General features: G+C 39.0%; 1 protein-coding gene across 1 annotated transcript in view; it reads left to right on the top strand.

The window, feature by feature from the left end:
* nxph1 (neurexophilin 1) overlaps positions 1-15,732 on the top strand; it is a 68,347-nt gene extending 52,615 nt beyond the window's left edge. The window contains exon 2 of the mRNA XM_085445624.1: positions 13,728-15,732. Coding sequence (XP_085301750.1) covers positions 13,728-14,483 — 756 coding nt within the window. The 3' untranslated portion in view covers positions 14,484-15,732. The remainder of the gene's footprint in view (positions 1-13,727) is intronic.
* Positions 15,733-18,724: the final 2,992 nt, after the last annotated feature.

Genomic DNA, 18,724 nt, shown 5'->3' with positions numbered 1-18,724 from the left:
TTTTCGGCCGTTTCAATATGGACGCACAACTCTGTGAAAAAGACTGAAAATGATAGTGTGGACGCGGAGCATTTTGAGACGAAAACGCTGTTTTCAAATTTATTTGGGCTAGTGTGGACGTAGCCTCTGAAAGCCCTCTTCTTGTCACTGAGGAGGGCTTTGATGCCCTTAGTCACCCACAGCTTGGTATTTGGGAAACGATTGGACAGTCTGAGCTGGAACAATGGGGTTGGTGCAGAAAGTTATGTAGTCGGTGATACACTCAGTAAGCCCATTGATGTCCTAGGCGTAGTCTAATGGGGGACTTAAAGCGCATTATACAACATGTCTTATTAACCAGTACAAAAGATTCATACAAGCACTTTTTCTATATTTTTTCTTTTTTCTACATGTTTTCTAATTAGTGTTCAAACTGATGAAAATATTGGAAAAACAACTTGGGGTTCAATATCTTGCCCAAGAATACTTGCAAAATATTCCTGGCCAAGATACTGGTGCAAACAGGGCTTGAACCACCAACCTTCTGATTAGTACCTTAGACCTTGGGCTGCTGGTGATGTAATGTTGTGTGCATATTATCTTTACACACCATGAGCCCCTACTACTACCTGAGGATCATTTAATTTTTAATTCAATTCAATTTTTTTTATACAGTGGGTAAAATAAGTATTGAACATGTGACCAGTTTTCTAAATGTAAATGTATTTCTAAAAATGCTATTGACATGAAATTCTCAGCAGATGTCTGTAGCAACCCATTCAATCCACACATGCAAAGAAATTAAATCATAGATGTCCATAAATTAAGTTATGTGTAATCTAAATTTTAATTCAATTAAATGTAGTTGTTATAGCACCAAATCAAAGCAATAATTTCCTCAATGAGCTTTATATTGTAAGATAAAGACCCTAAAATATAATGAGAATTGACACGGAGAAAAAAGTGTTGAACACGCTTACAGAAAATTATTTAATAGTTTGTACAAAAGCGTTTGTTGGTGATGACAGCTTCGAGACGGCAACACAAGACAACCACAATTAATGAAGGAGAGGGACAACGGCTTGGTTACAGTCAGGCAGTTTTTATTGATGGTTTACTGTGCCTTGACAATCATAAACTCAAACAAATCAAAATTAAGAAATTAAATTAAGAAAACAAAAAGAGGCTGACTTCTTTCCTAAGGTCTAAATAAAACAATACACAAAACAAAAGGTCTGTCTAGCTGCTTGACAAAAAAAGGTCAGTCAAAACATACAAAAGTGGCATCAAGCGTATAACCTAGTGTTTTTAACAATAAATGCCCAGTTGCAAGTGTATGGGGTACCCCAATCTTACCTGTCCAGCCTCCCACCAAAACACTCACATACACATAAGCCTACAAACAAACGTTTAGAGAACATCAGAAGCTGGCCAGGAAGCTGCTCTTTTGTAATGATCCCTGGCAAGCGATTGGTCTGCAGCCGTCCCCAACCCCTGGGCCACGGACCGGTACTGGTCGTTTGGTACCAACAAGAGTTGAGGTTCGGGCGTGAAATGTGTAGTTTTCAAGGGTTTTATTGATTTTTATCATTATTTTTAATAGTTTTTATTGTTAACTCAGTTTCCCTGGGTCTTTTCCTGTGTGTTATGAATAAATCTTACTTTTTTTGGTACCTTTACAGGTTTTATTTGTTGTATTTTTCCGCGACAACTTAAAGGCCGGTCGTGAAAGTATTGTCGGACATAAACCGGTCCATGGCAAAAAAAGGTTGGGGACCGCTGGGCTACTGTGCCCAGATTAGCCAATAGGCATATGCCAATTATCTTTGAATGGGCCAATAGGTGGAGGCTTGACACCTGAAAGACAAGAGCAACAGAAAAACAAAGTGCTGTGTATCATGGCATGTGACAGTCTTGCTGAAACATCCATCCTAATTTCATCTTCATCATCCTGTTAGATGGCGGCAGGTTTTGAGACAGGAATGTCTCGATACATTTTTCCATACATTCTTCCTTATATGAAGTGTGCCATTTGCAGAAAAATCGCCTAATATGTGTGTGTTTAGTTAGTTTGTTTGTTTGCTTGTTTTAATCAATTTTAAATCATGCTTTTTATTTGTTTTTGTTTCTAATGTCTCTGTAAAGCACTTTGAATCACCTTGTTGTTGAATTGTGCTATACAAATAAATTTGCCTTGCCTTGCCTTGCCTAATACCATGATGTTTCCACCTCCAAACTTCACAGTTCTTATGGTGTTTTTGGGTTGATGTGCAGTGACTTTTAAAATCCAAACACGGTGTGTATTAAGGCATCAAAACAGTTCAATTCTGGCCTCATCTGAACAGACTATATTGTCCCAGTATTTCACAAGCTTGTCTAAATGTTGATCAGCCAGCTTTAAATGCACCCCCTTTTCACTTCATGTGTTCAATATTTTATTCCTTGCTCACGCCTTATTATTACTTATAATTTATGGACATCAGTGCTTTGACTTCTTGGCATGTGTGGGTTGGATGGGTTGTTACATCTAGTGAGAATTTTATCGCACCTTTAGAAATATATTTACTTATAAAATTGGTGACATGTTCTTTTAGTGATGTGTTCAATACCTATTTTTCCCGCAGTATAGCACTAAATCAATACAACTGTTGCCTTAAGGCTGTCATAATGCTGTCTAATACAGACCCAGGAAGCAGGCTCAGGCGAATGAATAAAGACTGAGTGTTTGGGGAGGTGGAGCCAAGTGGGGAGGAAGTGGTGACTTGTGGAGAAAATCATGAAAACTGTAGACTCCACATGACAAAGGTGCTTTAGATTGTAAGTTAAATCAATACATTTTCTCCTATGAGAAAATGCTTTAGCAAACTCGGGAAAGAAAAAATCCCTTTTAACAAAAACAGCTAGACTCAGGGAGGGGTGGTCATCTGCTGTGACTGGTTGGAGTAAGGGGGAGGAAGATATGACAAACAAAGGAAGAGTGGAAGAGAACTAGAGATTAATAATAACTAGTGATTAAATGCAGAGTGGCGTATAAACAGTGTGTGAAAAAAAAGGTGAATGAAGAAGAAATCATCATCATGGGAAGCCCCCAGCTACCTTGACCTATTACAGTGTAACTAAGGGGGAATTCAGTGACACCTGATCCAACCCTAACTATATTCTTTGTCAAAAAGGAAATTATGGGTAATTCACATTATACTGGGGCAACTTATTTTCAAAAGTAATTAGTTACTTAGTTACTTAGTCACTTTTCAAAAACATGATACACAACCTGAATCCGTCACAAACCAATAGACCTTTTGGCCCAATTCTATTTTTTTGCATAATCCAACATATAAAAGTGAATCAAATTGAAAAGTGTCTTTTTAAAAATTAGTTTATTACTTTTAATCTTAACTTAATAAACATTGCGTCCAAAAAAAAAAATTAAATTCAACAATCTTTGACTTTAATAAATTTGCTTAACATTTAAACATATTTCTGCACATTACACCATATTTTAAGAAAATAAAGGCTTAAACTGTATTTCTGCATATTCCAGTATATAACATAAAATTATTTTTTGTGTATACACACACATCCTTTCACATAAATACAACAAAATAAATAAATAAATAAAATAAATAAAATTAACAATAACATCTTTTAACAGTTGGTAAAGTGCAGAGAGGAGTAATAATGAGATTACCAAAACAGAAAATGCTATTGCATGCTACATATAGGCTGTTAATCCAGTCTCATTTTGTGGCAACCCTGAAAAAGACCGATGTTTTATTGTTTTCTTTTGGACTGAAACAGTGGTTATATCGCATCAGCAGAAGCTTCTCAAACCTTCTATCAGACAGTCTGTTCCTTTTGGGGAAAGCACCAATCCACCTAAACTGAACAGCCGTTCCACTGGTGCACTGGATGGAGTTGGCCTGTTGTATTTCATGTACATCTTTTTGAGATTTGGAAACTGATTCAGAATCTCAAGCTCATAGTCTGACCTTAAATAGTCGGTTACTTCTTTTTCTGCTGAGAAAAAGCATTTGGCTGGCTGGCATTTGGGACACATTAGTGTTGTCAGTTGCAGGAGCAGCTTTACGACACTCTGTTATCAGGAGCTCCTTCACATACTCTCCTACACTCATCTCTCAACCAACAAAGTTTAAACTTGGGACAAGTGGCCGCTGCGAGAAGTCCTTCTTGGCTGTCCAGAACAGCATCAAGTCTTGAGGGCCTGTAACATACACTATGATGCATCTAAGAATAAAATTATTTTACTATATAATTACCTATTGTCATTATTTTGTGGGCTTTACTGCCCTAAACCATCTATATTTTCTATTATCAATACTGTATGAGATTTAATTTTGGTTTTGTTGATATTATGATTAATATTCATAATCAATGATGATCAATATCCCTGATATTTAACAAGGGGTGAATACTTGGTCTTTTATTCTATCATTTTAATAATTGTACACGCTGCTTAAAGCTACGTATAACATCCACCCACTGTGAAGCGTATAATAAGTTTAACAAATCCACCCAAAGCAATTATCCAATAATAATCTTACCTTTACAGAGGTCTTTCTAGAGAGGTCATCTAGAGAGGTCATCTTTCAGGGCAAGCGTCTTTGACATCAGGCTTGTGAGTGTTGGTAGTAAAGCCCCATAGGTGCACTCATCCCTTTGTAAGATGTCCAGAGCCACTGTCAGGGGCTTCATCACAGCACAGTACTCTTTCAAGAACTGGTACTCCCTTTCATTAAGGCACTTGATTCCCAGTTTTACACAGAGGGGATTAAGTTCATTTAAGGGAATTGTGATGATTCTAGAAATGGCCTCATACAGGTAATTCCACCTTGTGGATGTCAGTACCATTAGGTTTCCTCTGGCTGACTTCCTCCACCTGTTCAGAGGCTAATGTTGATTGACTTCCTTTAGTCCAAAGAGCAGAACATTTTGCAATGCTACTCCTATATGCAGCCTTGGTGTCTGCACAGGAATTTAGATGTTTGTCAACATTGCTTGTTGAAATCAAGTTAATTGTGTGCGATGCACATCTGTAGTGTTGAGGGTGGCTAAACTGTGCATCACCAGATGTGGTTGAAAGAGCTTCTATGACATCAGTAAAGGTCGGTTCCTCGTCATCACCTTCTTCATTTTCAGATTCAGACTCCAAATGACAGGGCTGATATACTCTGAATGCTTTAGGAAAATTAGATGCATTATCCATTACAGTGGCAACAACTTTGTCTTGTAGTCCATATGATGAATGGATTTCTTCAATCTCTGCTCCGATTACATCATAGATATGGCTGCCTTTAATTCTCTTGCATGCTAGGGCGGCCTTGTTGCATTGTAATGTGGAATTAATCCAGTGAACTGTTACACCCATAAAGCTTTTATTATTTACCGTCCAGATGTCAGCAGTAGTGGAAACAAACTCTGCCTCTTCGAGTGTAGCCTTTAAGTTAGAGGCAAGGCAAGGCAAGGCAAGTTTATTTGTATAGCACAATTCAACAACAAGGTGATTCAAAGTGCTTTACAGAGACATTAGAAACAAGAACAAATAAAAAGCATGATTTAAAATTGAATAAAACAAGCAACTAAACTAACTAACTAATTAACAAACAAACAAACAAACAACAGTATATAAAATCAAAACAGATAAAATCAGAACAGTAGATAAAATCAGTAGTTAAATGTAAGTTTTGAAATTTAAGCTTAAAGTGTGGATTTGGTGCTTTATTCAAATGCAGCTGAGAACAGGTGAGTCTTCAACCTGGATTTAAATAAACTGAGTGTTTCAGCTGATCTGAGGCTTTCTGGGAGTTTGTTCCAGATATAAGGAGCATAAAAGCTGAATGCAGCTTCTCCGTGTCTGGTTCTGACTCTGGGAACTGATAAAAGACCGGATCCAGATGACCTGAGGGATCTGGATGGTTCATACTGGGTCAGGAGGTCACTGATGTATTTTGGTCCTAAACCATTCAGAGCTTTATAGGCCAGCATCAGAACTTTAAAGTCTATCCTCTGACGGACAGGCAGCCAGTGTAAAGACCTCAGAGCTGGACTGATGTGGTCCACTTTTTTGGTCTTAGTGAGGACTCGAGCAGCAGAGTTCTGAATGAGCTGTAGTTGTCTGACTGATTTTTTAGGTAGACCTGTAAAGATGCTGTTACAGTAATCAAGCCTACTAAAGATGAATGCATGGACTAGTTTTTCCAGGTCCTGTTGAGACATCAGATCTTTTATCCTAGATATATTCTTGAGGTGATAGTAAGCTGACTTTGTTATTGTCTTAATGTGTTTTTCTAAGTTTAGGTCTGCATCCATCACTACACCCAAATTTCTCGCCTGGTTTGTGGTTTTTAGATGTATAGATTGAAGTTCTCTGGTGACCTGTAATCGTTTTTCTTTGGCGCCAAAGACTATTACCTCAGTTTTGTTTTTGTTTAGCTGGAGAAAATTGTGGCACAACCAGTCATTGATTTCCTCAATGCATTTACCAAGAGCCTGTACAGGGCCTCGGTCTCCTGGTGACATTGTGATATATATTTGTGTGTCATCTGCATAGCTGTGATAGTTTATTTTGTTGTTGTTTATAATCTGTGCCAGTGGGAGCATGTAGATGTTAAACAGAAGGGGTCCCAAGATGGAACCTTGGGGAACTCCACATGTGATACTTGTCTGCTCAGATGTGAAGTTACCTATTGATACAAAGTATTTCCTGTTTTCTACATATGTTTTGAACCAGTTTAGTACAGTTCCTGAAAGACCTGTCCAGTTCTCCAGTCGTTTGAGTAATATGTTGCGGTCAACTGTATCAAATGCTGCACTGAGATCCAGTAAAACTAGGACTGACATTTTTCCACTGTCTGTATTCAGACATATGTCATTAAACACTTTGGTCAGAGCGGTTTCAGTGCTGTGGTTCTGTCTAAAACCTGACTGGAAGGCATCGTAGCAATTATTCTGTTTTAAGAAGTAACTGAGCTGTTGAGAAACTGCTTTTTCAATGATCTTACTTAAAAACGGGAGATTTGAGATCGGCTTGTAGAGTTCATTTTGTCATATTCTCTCTCAAGGTATCCTACAAATGACTTTCTCTGGGGCAGCTTGACACCACTTTTAGTTGGTATTTTTCCTACAATGCTTCGGAATGATTCAGAGTCTACAGTGGAAATAGGCAACATATTCTCGACGATATAGGCAGCGACGAGCTTCTTCAGTTCAGCGGCACTAAGTCCTGTCGCTCTTATGTCTAGTTTAATCTGTTTAGCAGGAGTGGGTCCATCTGAGCCACAGCGGTCATTTCAGTGGGGGGATCCTGGGGGTTTTCTGTCAATTTAACATTCTTGTGCTAGGTGCTTGCTCAAGTTTGAAGCGGAATTTTTTTATGTGGAAGTTTTCTTCCTATGCAGAGTGTACAACGTATGCTTATGTTTTTGTCGCTTTTGAAAAAGTCAAATTCAAAGTAATGTCGGTATTTCCAAGTATTAAATGATGCACGATCGTACTCCATCCCTCGCTCCATGTTTTCTATTGTTGATTTACATACGTGCTTCCACAGCCGTCGCACACGCTTGCGTCATTGTCATGAGACACTCTCTCAAACAAAATCACAGTTTAGTAACGCAGTAATGCAGCGTGCTTAAGGGGAAAGTAAGTGTAATCTAATTACTTTTTTTTGCAATCGTAATCCCTTAGTTTACTCGTTACTTGAAAAAAGTAATCAGATTACAGCAATACAGTAATTGTAACATGTTACTGCCCATCTCTGAATATTAATAAAATATGTTTGTTTGTTTGTTTGTTTTTGACAATTCTTGTAATCACACAACATCCACTTCACATACAAAATGTTACATATATTAAAAAAAATTCCCTCTTGCGCCCCTCTGTATCTGTAAGTCCAACAGGGTCTTAGCCTCAGTCATTCTCGACCGCCCTAGGGAGCTTTCCCTATTTTGCCCTCGGTATTTCCATACTCACACAGATGTTTCTGTATACTATGCCACTTGGTTCTGGCGTTCCATGTATGCCCTGCCTGCTAGCGTCTTGGGAATCTTTACACATCCTGTACCTGGGTTCTTGCCTGGTGTGATAGACCCCAGCCTCTATGGATCTTGTGCTCAGAGCTTGTTCCTGTGCTGCCATGATTAGTGCCTCTGTGCTGTCTTTCAGACCAACCTAGTCAAACCACTGGTAGGATTTCTAGATGTCAGCTGCTTCCTCTATCTACTGGATATATACACAGTACCGGGCCTGTCCTTTAGTGATGGTTCTTCCTCTTGCCCTCTTTCTTGGGCTTCTGCTACCTGAGGCATTCACTAAGTACACAATCAGTTCTGGCATTCTTCCTGATGTACTCGAGAGTGTTCATTGTGTCATCCTGGTCTGTGGTTCTGACACTCACCAGTCCCCAGCCTCCTTCCTTCCGCTTAGCGTACAGTCTCAGGGTGCTGGACTTGGGGTGAAACCCTCTATGTATAGTCAGGAGTTTCCTTGTCTTGATGTCAGAGGCTTCCATCTTCTCCTTTGGCCAGCTTATTATTATTATAATTATTATAATGCTCAAGGGTTTTAATTACAACATATTTAATTTCTTAAGCTTAGATACTCTTTTCTGAACTTTGCCATTAGGGTTAGGGTTAGGGTTAGCTGTGGCTACAATGTAGCTTGACATCACCAGTGTGTGAATGGGTGGATGACTGAATGTAGTGTAAAGCGCTTTGGGGTCCATATGACTAAAGCGCTATACAAATACAGGCCATTTACCATTTACCATCGCTCTGGCAGAAATGGCGCTAGAGCCAGAGTAGGGGAGAGGCGAGCTGGAACAAACCATTTTGGGAGGGGGGTATCTATGCTTTTGTTGTTAAAATGTTATGTCTCAATTAAGTACTGTATGTTTTTTATATTTTTAGTAGTGTTTACACAAACAGCAAATATTGTCAAAAAAGTGAGAACTCTTTGATTAATTTTGATTCATTGGGCTAAAATCGCCCCTGGTGAGATGGTATTTAGATTTGATTTGATATACCTTTATTAGTCCCACAAAGGGAAATTTCATAAGGCTGCCGACCTATTGTACGCAATGGCGGCGCCATCTTACCCTCCGACCATACATACATTACACAAAACATCACATGGGGAAGACAGGTCAGAGAGGTATAACAATGAAAAATTTGGAGGAAAGATAAGGAGAAAAAATAACTCCCCCCAGACTGAGCTCCAACAGGGAGATCAGTTTGAGAACAGAAAAAAACACCTCTGCACATGAAAAAACTCTTAATACACCAAAGAAACACATGACAAGCAACAGGGGTGGGTAAAGGGTGAGAGACAGCCGAATTAGACAGTACATCCGGGGCTGCGTGCACTGGTCTCCTTGATCCACCGTCAGGATCGGAAGGGAATAAGCGTCGAAGGCGTTTGGAAAGGGAGGGGGGATGAGTGTGTGCATATCAGTGTATATGTATGTGTGTGTGTGTCCAGAGTTCAGCTGAGACAGTGTCCTTCGCCCTGCTAGGCTAAGTAAACAGTTTTCCAGCCAACCCAGGTGGCCTTGCATGGAATGGGAAGGAACAGACTAAACACAGTCGTTATCAGGGTGTTGTTGTTCAGCTCCAGCCTTGAGACCGCAGCTGGCGCCGAAAGGGTATCCGCATGAAGTGATGGTGCTTTTTACTTTAGTGCGAACAGCTCATATGAATTTCAAAGCAGTTCTACAGTCCAACACTGGTCTCTCAATCTCCCGTTGGAGAGCCGTGAGCTTCGCCATACTAGCGTTCTGTGATGTTGTCATTTCTTGTGCTCGAGGAGCCGATTCTGAGAACTCACGGCAGTGTGCCTCCCCGAGATGTCATCCAATTTGCACCCAGCGATGTTATTCTGAGCGAGCCCTTCCGAGATGTAATCCAGTCTGCAGTCAGAGATCTTATTCTGAGTATTCACAGCAGCCGTAGCCTCTCCAAGATCTTATCCGTGCTGCACTCAATGAGCCCATTTTGAGAAGCTCACGCCTCTCCCATCGTTTCAATCCCAGTGGGCAGCCTTGTGGGGGTTTGAACAGCCGGTTCCGCTTTCTAAATTCTTCGATAAGTCAGGGCCAAGCCAGCTCCGATCAGCCAGAACCCTGTTATCATGGTTCCGAATAGGTAGATATCTTCAGCACTCAGGCTCACCCGAGCCCAAACTTCTCATTGAGAAAGGGGTGTCAATTGCATTTAGGGACCAGTTGATCCAATCCATAATTCCTCTTTTAGGTTTTAGAGAACAGACTGTGAGAGAGTGTTCCAGGGAAAAGTAATACAAAAAACACAAGACTAGACAAGGACATAAGAAGCTAAGGGAGAGGAGGAGAGGAGAAAAGTGTGACCGCCTTCGTCAAGAGCAAGAGCAGGATTTACTAAGTTAGATCTGGAAACAATGAATGTCTTTTCAAAGCTAGGACTTTTTGGGTCTCTTTTTATTCCAAGCTTTGCTTTTATCTTGATTATTTTCAATTTGGTATGATACGCAACAATTTTCATCTTGTAAGCAGGCAGAAAAAAACAAACAAAGAGAGGAGGACAATCTCTTCATGTTTTTAAGTTTGCATTAACTATTCATTTTTTGTTGGTAAAAATTAATTAATGACTATTATTTTTGTATCTTATAAGAATTCAATGATGATCATTGCTTTTTTTAACTGCCGTTAATTCAAGGTAACATTAGGGTTACAATTAAACAACATGCACATTTACACTAAGATACCTTTCTGTAAAAGTATCTAAACTCTTCAGGATATTTTCTGGGCACTTATTTATTTTTAATGTTTGCATATTTGTCAAACTTACATGTTTCAGATCATCAAACAAACCTGAAATCTGAAGTAAATACAAACCTCTGGTTTTTAATCATGATTTCACTAATTGAGTGGAAAAAACCTTCCAAACCTACCTGGCCCTATGTCAAATGTAACTGTTCCCTAAACTTAACCATTGGTTATCCAACACTTTGAAGCTAAAACTACAATCAACTGCTTGATGAAGAAGATGATTGTGATTGTGATCGTTGATAATGAAGCTTTTGCATTGCTGTGGAGGAATTTTGGCCAAATCGTTGCAGAATTGCTTTAATTCAGCCACATTGTAGGATTTTAAACAAACATTATTGGCATAACCATAACTTTCTTCAATAGCAAGGTCCTGAATATTATTTATTAATTACTTACTACTTATTTTGTGGGGTCTTTACCTTACAGCATAAAGCACCATGAAGTGACTGTTGCTTTGATTTGGCATTAATTAAATAAAATTCAATTAAATTGTTATTGCGTTAAAGAGAGTTGAATTGAATGAATACTATATCAACTTGTGAAATGTGTTCTACATTTTAAAATGTTTGATTTTCAACAAAGAATATAAGTTTAAAAAAATTAAATAAATACAGACTTCCTGTGTGCAACTTGCATATTATTTCTGTCCCCATAGGTTCACTGTGGGTACTCTAGCATTCTCCATGGTTCACATTTATGTTGGGGTAGCTGGATGAATCTAAACTTGCTATAGTGCAGATCTCCCTGTTCGCCGACAGCATGTTTGCAAAAGCCAACATCTCACAGATTCTGAAGCTGCAGTTTTCATCACCCTCTGACCAAAATTCACTGAACAAGCATAAATAAAATCTGTTCTCTGCATTATTTGCTTGCTTATTACGCACCAGTCTACCGTTGTGTGCAGTGTAATTTAAACTTTTACAAATTATACCAAATTACAAAAGCTATGTCTCTAATAAAACCTTTCTTCAGTTTTTGATCTACCGCAGGGTTCTAATGCAAAATCGAATCCAATCAAATCGGGATCTTGTGAATCGGAATCGAATCAGTTATAGGAATCAGTGACGATACCCAGCCCTAGCTGTCACCCTGTCCAGTCTTCCTGTGGCTTTAATTGGATATGTGGTCAAGAAAATGGATGGATGGAATAAAAGTTTCTTCCATTTGAAAAAAAGTGTCACTTTAATCATAAGCACACTTACATACACAAGTGGGTTCTAGTATGACAGCTCATTTTAAAGCAGAAGGGTTGAACAGTGTTTTCATTGTCAGTTTTTAATGAATTTGGTGTTACAATTTGGCAAATGTAACATCAGTACCACAATCTACAAAACAGTTTTAATAAAATATACAAATGTCAACCTCAAGTCATTAGAGAAGAGAGAGGATCACCACATTATTTACCCGGAGTGACTTGGCTGATTAAAGACAGACTTTGTACCTCAATTTCTCAGTGTAATTTATTTAGTACTATGTTAGATGTGATCTCTGTATATAGTACATGTCAGTCATGGAAAGGCTTGAAAGGGAAGAAAAATTACTCACATTTGTCAAAAACAAAAGATAAATCATATAAAAAAAGGATTGCTAGATGTTTACTTTAAAATTAATATATAATACAGATTTAAATCTCCATCCTTCTGGCAGTCGAGGACATCTTTACGGTGCAGATGCATTCTTATTTTAACAGTGTGTGTAAAACCTTCTAGATGGTTTTGTGTGATGATGAGAATACATATGCATGTAGCATCCACGCTTTATCTATAGGCTGTTGTGTCACGGGTGTAAAAAATGAAATGTGTAGCCTACTTTTAGGTTTGACAATTTAGGATTTTTTTGTTTGTTTATTTGTTTTTTAACAGTGCCAAGTTGTAAAAAGTTGCCTCAAGAAACATCATTTTGCATATTTTAAAAAACAGGAGGCATAGAAAGTATTTGCCAGTGGGACACAATCCTTGTGGTGAACTTTACACTGGGTTTTTGGGGAGTTTCAAATCTATAGAGACGCTGTGTTTAGAGAAACTGCATCTCAGCTGTTCTGATACACCAGACACATAAGCGATCAATAAAGGGTTTTGGCTGGGCAGCCGTTGACCTTCTCTCCTGGATCGCTTGGAGCACCCTTAGGTGTCTTACCAGTTTTGACAAATGTCCAGCTGGGATAACCACATTTACTCATAGCCTTTTTCATATGATGTTCTTCTGCTTCCCTGGTCTGTAAGGATCTTACAATGCTGTGACTGCAGCCATTCGCCAACTCTATGTGAATGGTATTCTTGGTCATTGATCAATAGCCATGACAATTTGCATATGATCATGAAACTGACCCCACAGTCCTCTGTTAATCAGTGGTGCCATTTTCAGTCATTAAGCAAATGTACAGTTTATCCAGGGGAACAGAAACAATTTTTTGGGGATTTCCTTACCCACATGATGGAGCATGCATCAAAACCTTCCATGTAAACACTGCATGTCATTCCATACAGTACCATGAAGATCGATCAGCCATAAAATTAAAACATCCTGCCAAATATTTTGTATATCCCCTGAGTACTGCCAGAACAGCTCGCTGACACATCAGGCATTACAAGCCAGGACCAAGGTGCAGGGACAGGGTGTTGTGTGGTAGAAGATCCTCTGGGTGTTGTGTTATGATGCGTATGGACTCTCTGGATGGTATGTGTCAAAGTAACATCCACATTAATACCAGGGTCCAAGGTTTTAATACAAAACATTAAATTTGAATATTTTCTTCACGTTTTCAATTTTCAAACTTTTAACGTTGTGACTAACTGGTGTAGATATGCACCTGGTGAAAGGAATGTTTTCTCATTTGCAATTTGCTCATTTCATAGATATCTAGATCCTAACGTAGCATCCTCATATTGATGTAAACTCTCAGCTAATAGATGTTTTTTACTCTCTTCCCCAGGTTACAAGTGCTCATCCTTCAAAGTCAGACATTGTCAAATCAGGAAATCTGAAATCCACACTTAAGCATATATGGACACAAAGTAATAAGGAAATGTCCATCAGTAGGCTGCTATCACAGACTCTACAAGGCAAGGAGAACAGCACAGCTTTGGATCTTCACTATGACACTCCAGAGCCCTATTTGGAGCAGGATCTTTGGGATTGGCTGAGAAATTCCACGGACCTGCAGGACTCACGACCACGGGCTAAACGGCGGCCTATGGTCAAGACAGGAAAGTTTAAGAAGATGTTTGGCTGGGGGGACTTCCATTCAAACATTAAGACAGTTAAACTTAACCTGCTAATCACTGGTAAGATTGTAGATCATGGAAATGGCACCTTCAGTGTCTACTTTCGCCACAACTCCACAGGGCAGGGCAATGTGTCTGTTAGCTTGGTCCCTCCAACAAAGATAGTTGAGTTTGATGTGGCAGCACAGCAGTCCGTCATTGATGCCAAGGACTCAAAGTCCTTCAACTGTCGCATAGAATATGAGAAGGTTGAGAAGGGTGCCAAGAACACACTCTGCAACTTTGACCCATCCAAGACATGCTACCAAGAGCAAACTCAGAGCCATGTCTCCTGGCTTTGCTCCAAACCATTCAAAGTCATCTGCATCTTCATTTCCTTCTACAGCACCGACTACAAACTGGTGCAGAAAGTGTGTCCAGACTACAACTACCACAGTGACACTCCCTACTTTCCCTCTGGCTGACATTTCCATACACTCACAAACTACATAGTGGTCGAGTGGAGAACAGACTAGGACTTCTATCCAGGCCAGAGACATTTGTATGTTAGCCCTTCTGTCCCTTAACATGTCCATATCAGAGTGTCAACTATGCCCAAATGATTCCCCAAATGATTCCCCTGTTCAATCTTCTGAAAGAGCAAAGAGCAACTTTCAATTCTTACAAAATGTGCTAATTGTAAACTGCTTAAAAGTAACCTTGGATTACCAGTTAGAATTTTATCCCTTAATTATGATTTATTCCAGCTGAATTTTGTCGAAAGCAATGGCCTTTGGGTCATCTTGGGTTAGTACTAGTATGAATTGTTCATTATTGAACTCTGCTCTTTCTTGTTGTTATTTTTACATCACACTTGTAGTCCAACTGAATGTTAATAACCTTGTTTTCTTTCAGCATATTTCAATATACAGTGTATTAACTCTTGATAGTATATGGACTGTTTGCCCCTGCTGTACCAGTTTCACTCTGCATTTTATTCTGAATAATGGAAAAAAAATTAGCTCCTTGTTTAAAAAGAATGAAAACTATCCTTCAAATGTTATTAGAAAAAGAGGCTGAGGATGACAACAAAGATTCAAATGTGAGTGTGATGCTGTTAGAAATGTGAGGTAGTTTAATAAGTGAGGTTACCAGGCTGGCTTCTTCTACAGTCAGTTGAGAAAACCTGTTAACAACAGACTTTCAGATAGTGTAAGATGATCAGTCCTCGGTCATCATCAGAGAGCTTTTTGCGATAACGAACTTAACCAGCTACTGAGTCAGTTAGATGACTGGCCTATATTTTGAACTGACAAAATTCCGGATTAACTGACTGATCAGTGGGTTCTTGGGGATAAGACTTGTTCATTGTCAATTAATATAGCAAATGTAATGTATTGAATTCTATATATTAGAGCTTAATTTGTATGAATGGTTTGTATTGTACATAGTTTATCCAAATTATGCTGCTTCTGTATATGCCCCATGAGCTGTGTTTTTGACCACCTCTGCTAAGTCCTCTTGAAAGTCCATTTATGCTTGTTCTTGGTTCCTCTAACACAGAAAATGATGTTGCAGCCCTAGGTGTGGATGTCATGAAAACAGAAATCATGTACAGAAGATTTAGAACTGACTAAATATAATAAAAGTATTGACTTAAATTTTCTTTACTGGGTTGGGGGAAGGTTTGGGGATGAAGATGGATTAAAGAAATCAGAAATTTTATCAATTGAATTCTGGTATGTGTGAGTTAATTAAATCAGTAATGATTTGTTCAAGGTTTGTGGCAAACCATCATACCCATCTTTGTAGGACAATGGGCTACAATGGCAAAGGAAAATTTATTATAATAAACTGAACTGCAACAAAGTACAGGAAAAGACTCAGGTTTCACTCAAAATTCAAGCTTTCACAACATTAAGGAGATGTTATATGTTTCTCCATTATCTTGGATATCTGTGTGATGAGTCCTACCCCATCTAACACAAGATTTGTTGCCTAAAACATGAGCAACAGTGAGAGGCACAAAAAATGTAATTTTAAATGAATTGGTGGTATCTCATAAATACATATGTGTGTGCTTATTGAGGTTTGGTCACACATATATTAAACACCTCTAGAATAACTAATAGGACTATGTCATGGCTGCTGCGTGAGTCCCAAATGCAGGACTCTGGAGATCAGCGGCACAGATGGTGCAACTCTGAAGGCCGACCGGGAGTCCATTGGTGCAAATCTCAAGGAAGCCTGTGAAGGTGAGGGAGCAGGTTCACAGGTTTGTGATCACTTGGTAGGTGGCCAGTGATGGCAACAGCAACCCTTTGTCAGAGGCCGTTGACGAAAGAACGTCGATGGAAGTGATGGAATACCTCTGGTAGCATGGCTGATGGCTGATCTTGATGGCAATTCCAGTTTTTCCTCTGGCTCAAGTGGAGCAAGACCCACTGTCACTGGATGCTCAGGTGCTGGTTCAGATCAGATGTGGGACCCACAGGCTCAGGCTCCGGTTAAACGCCCAATGGATTCATTGGGTGTTTTGGCCATTATCACTATACACCCTCATCCAAGGAGGCCTTGCCAGGGTTGATCAGGCCCCGGAGTGTGTCACTGGTTTATGTTAAATTATTATTTCTCTTTCTTCTGTTTAGTTTCTATAGTTTATTTTCTTCTATCTATTCACTGCAACTGAGAAATAATACTTACATCTTTAACATTTATGTAGCCTTATGATGCCTGGAGCCTTCTCTCTTATGATAGAGAGGAGTAAGACAAAAGGGACAAGATAGGAGAGAGCAGAGAGGAGAGCTGGAAGTGGGGCGCCCGATCTGGCTTCCCACACCGCCGCGCTGGGTTGTAAGCTCTACCCCCCACTGCCTCCCAGAAAAGGGCCTATTATCAGGCTTGGAAATTAAACAAGTAGTGGCCGGTTCAGAAACTGAAAACAAAGTCTGGCATGGAGACAGAAGAGAATGTGTTATAATCAGCCATCTCAGGAATAAAACTATCATTCTTAGTCTCTACAGATTTTGTGGCACAGCATAGTCTTTTTTTTCCCCCAGACTTGAAGAGAGCAGGAGGCAACAAGTCCTTCTCACTCAGCATTGGATTTTGCTTGGTTGGTGTAGAGTGATGGAGAGAACCTATGTTTATCTGGGCTGCGTTGCTGGGACAGCTGCTGTATCCAAGGGGACAGCCACAGAGACAGGGCACAAATGATAATTAAATATTCCAAAACCTTGATTAAGTTGAATATAAATTGACAACGAATAGAATATAATTTAAAGGAAACCTACAAAATGTTAATTTAAAAATGAAGAATCACAAAACCTTACAGAAATGCATTGTCCTGGTTCCAAGACCCAGAGACCCTGACAGACTGTAAATTATCGACATACATATGATACATATCTGTTATAATAGAGTTAGTTGGTGGATGTAGATCTGAAAACAGAAACCAGATTATACTGAATGACAGGTTATACTGACAGTTTTCTAGAATGTGTGACAAATGTGTCACAATCAGCGAATGCAGATAATTTGTTATGAATTTGACATTAAAATGGAAACTACAGAGATTATCATGTTAAAATGTAACAAGAAACTGCAGAGATTCTTATTACACTTTAGCGTGACACTCTGCAATAAGACAGTTTTTATGTATTATAATGCAATGAAGTAGTTAACGGTAATAATCTTTAGTAGCAATTAATTATCTTTATGGGTTTACTAATATTTTTTTGAGCAGTATACAATATTGTGTTTTTCCTGAGGCTAAAGAAATGACTGATTAAGCACTTAGTGTGCACTGTGCTAAATTAAACAGCTTTGGATTTTCACATTTGTGCAGTGTACAAACAGTGCATGTGTAAACAGTCTGTCTCGACATTTCCTTCACACTAACAGGGACAACATAAGAACACATAAGCAGCGTGCCTGACTATAATTAATCTAGTGCCATGTGTGATCAAGCAGATTTGAATGATCAGACATGGCAGAAATTTGGACACACAGAGGCAAGCTTGTAATTCAGTCCCCGGGAGATGTGGAGATTGGGATGCAAGACTGATAGCGTCTGTTGTGGGACTTCACAGTGGCACCTGCTATCAAATCCTCCAACTCGGCAGTTAGGATCAGTACTCAGCTTTAAACAGATTAGAGCCTCTAGGGAAGGGAAATCCATTGCCTTTTGCTGGCTCACAATTTATCAGTAATTAAAGTGGATGCCAGGTTTGTGTTTTCATTGGAGGTCTGTGGGGTACTTTTATAGCTGTCCTCATTAAGAAGCTGCCTCCCAAAACTTTACCCTCAATCCTCAGTTTTAACAAGCAAGGGAGAGTATAAACGAAATACCATCAGTGTAGAAGCAAATATATAAAAAAGCAGAACTTCTTAATTCCAACTGACACTAGACACTAATCAGTTTTTTAATGAAGCACAATTGCTTAAGGAAAAAAAACAAAAAACAGTATAAGCTGTTTAATACAATTGTTATAATTGTTCTCAGAATTAACAGGCATTATAATGATATGGAGGCCTTTAAAAAAATAAAACTAAAAACCCACCTAATGGCCTGATCTCTTACATACAAATGCACCTAAAGTGATCGTCATAAGTCACTCTTATATCTCACAAGTTTGCCACTACTTCAGTTTTGTCATGCAACACCTTGTTTTTCTTTTAAAATTATTTAAAAGAAAAATTACTAGCTGTGCTTCCATTTTTGTTG

The sequence above is a fragment of the Copadichromis virginalis genome, linkage group LG22, assembly GCF_057382275.1.
Source record: "Copadichromis virginalis isolate Kocher_CV1m ecotype Utaka linkage group LG22, C_Virginalis_male_GT1.1, whole genome shotgun sequence".
Taxonomy (NCBI): Eukaryota; Metazoa; Chordata; class Actinopteri; order Cichliformes; family Cichlidae; genus Copadichromis; species Copadichromis virginalis.
This window is presented reverse-complemented; position numbering and strand designations above follow the sequence as displayed.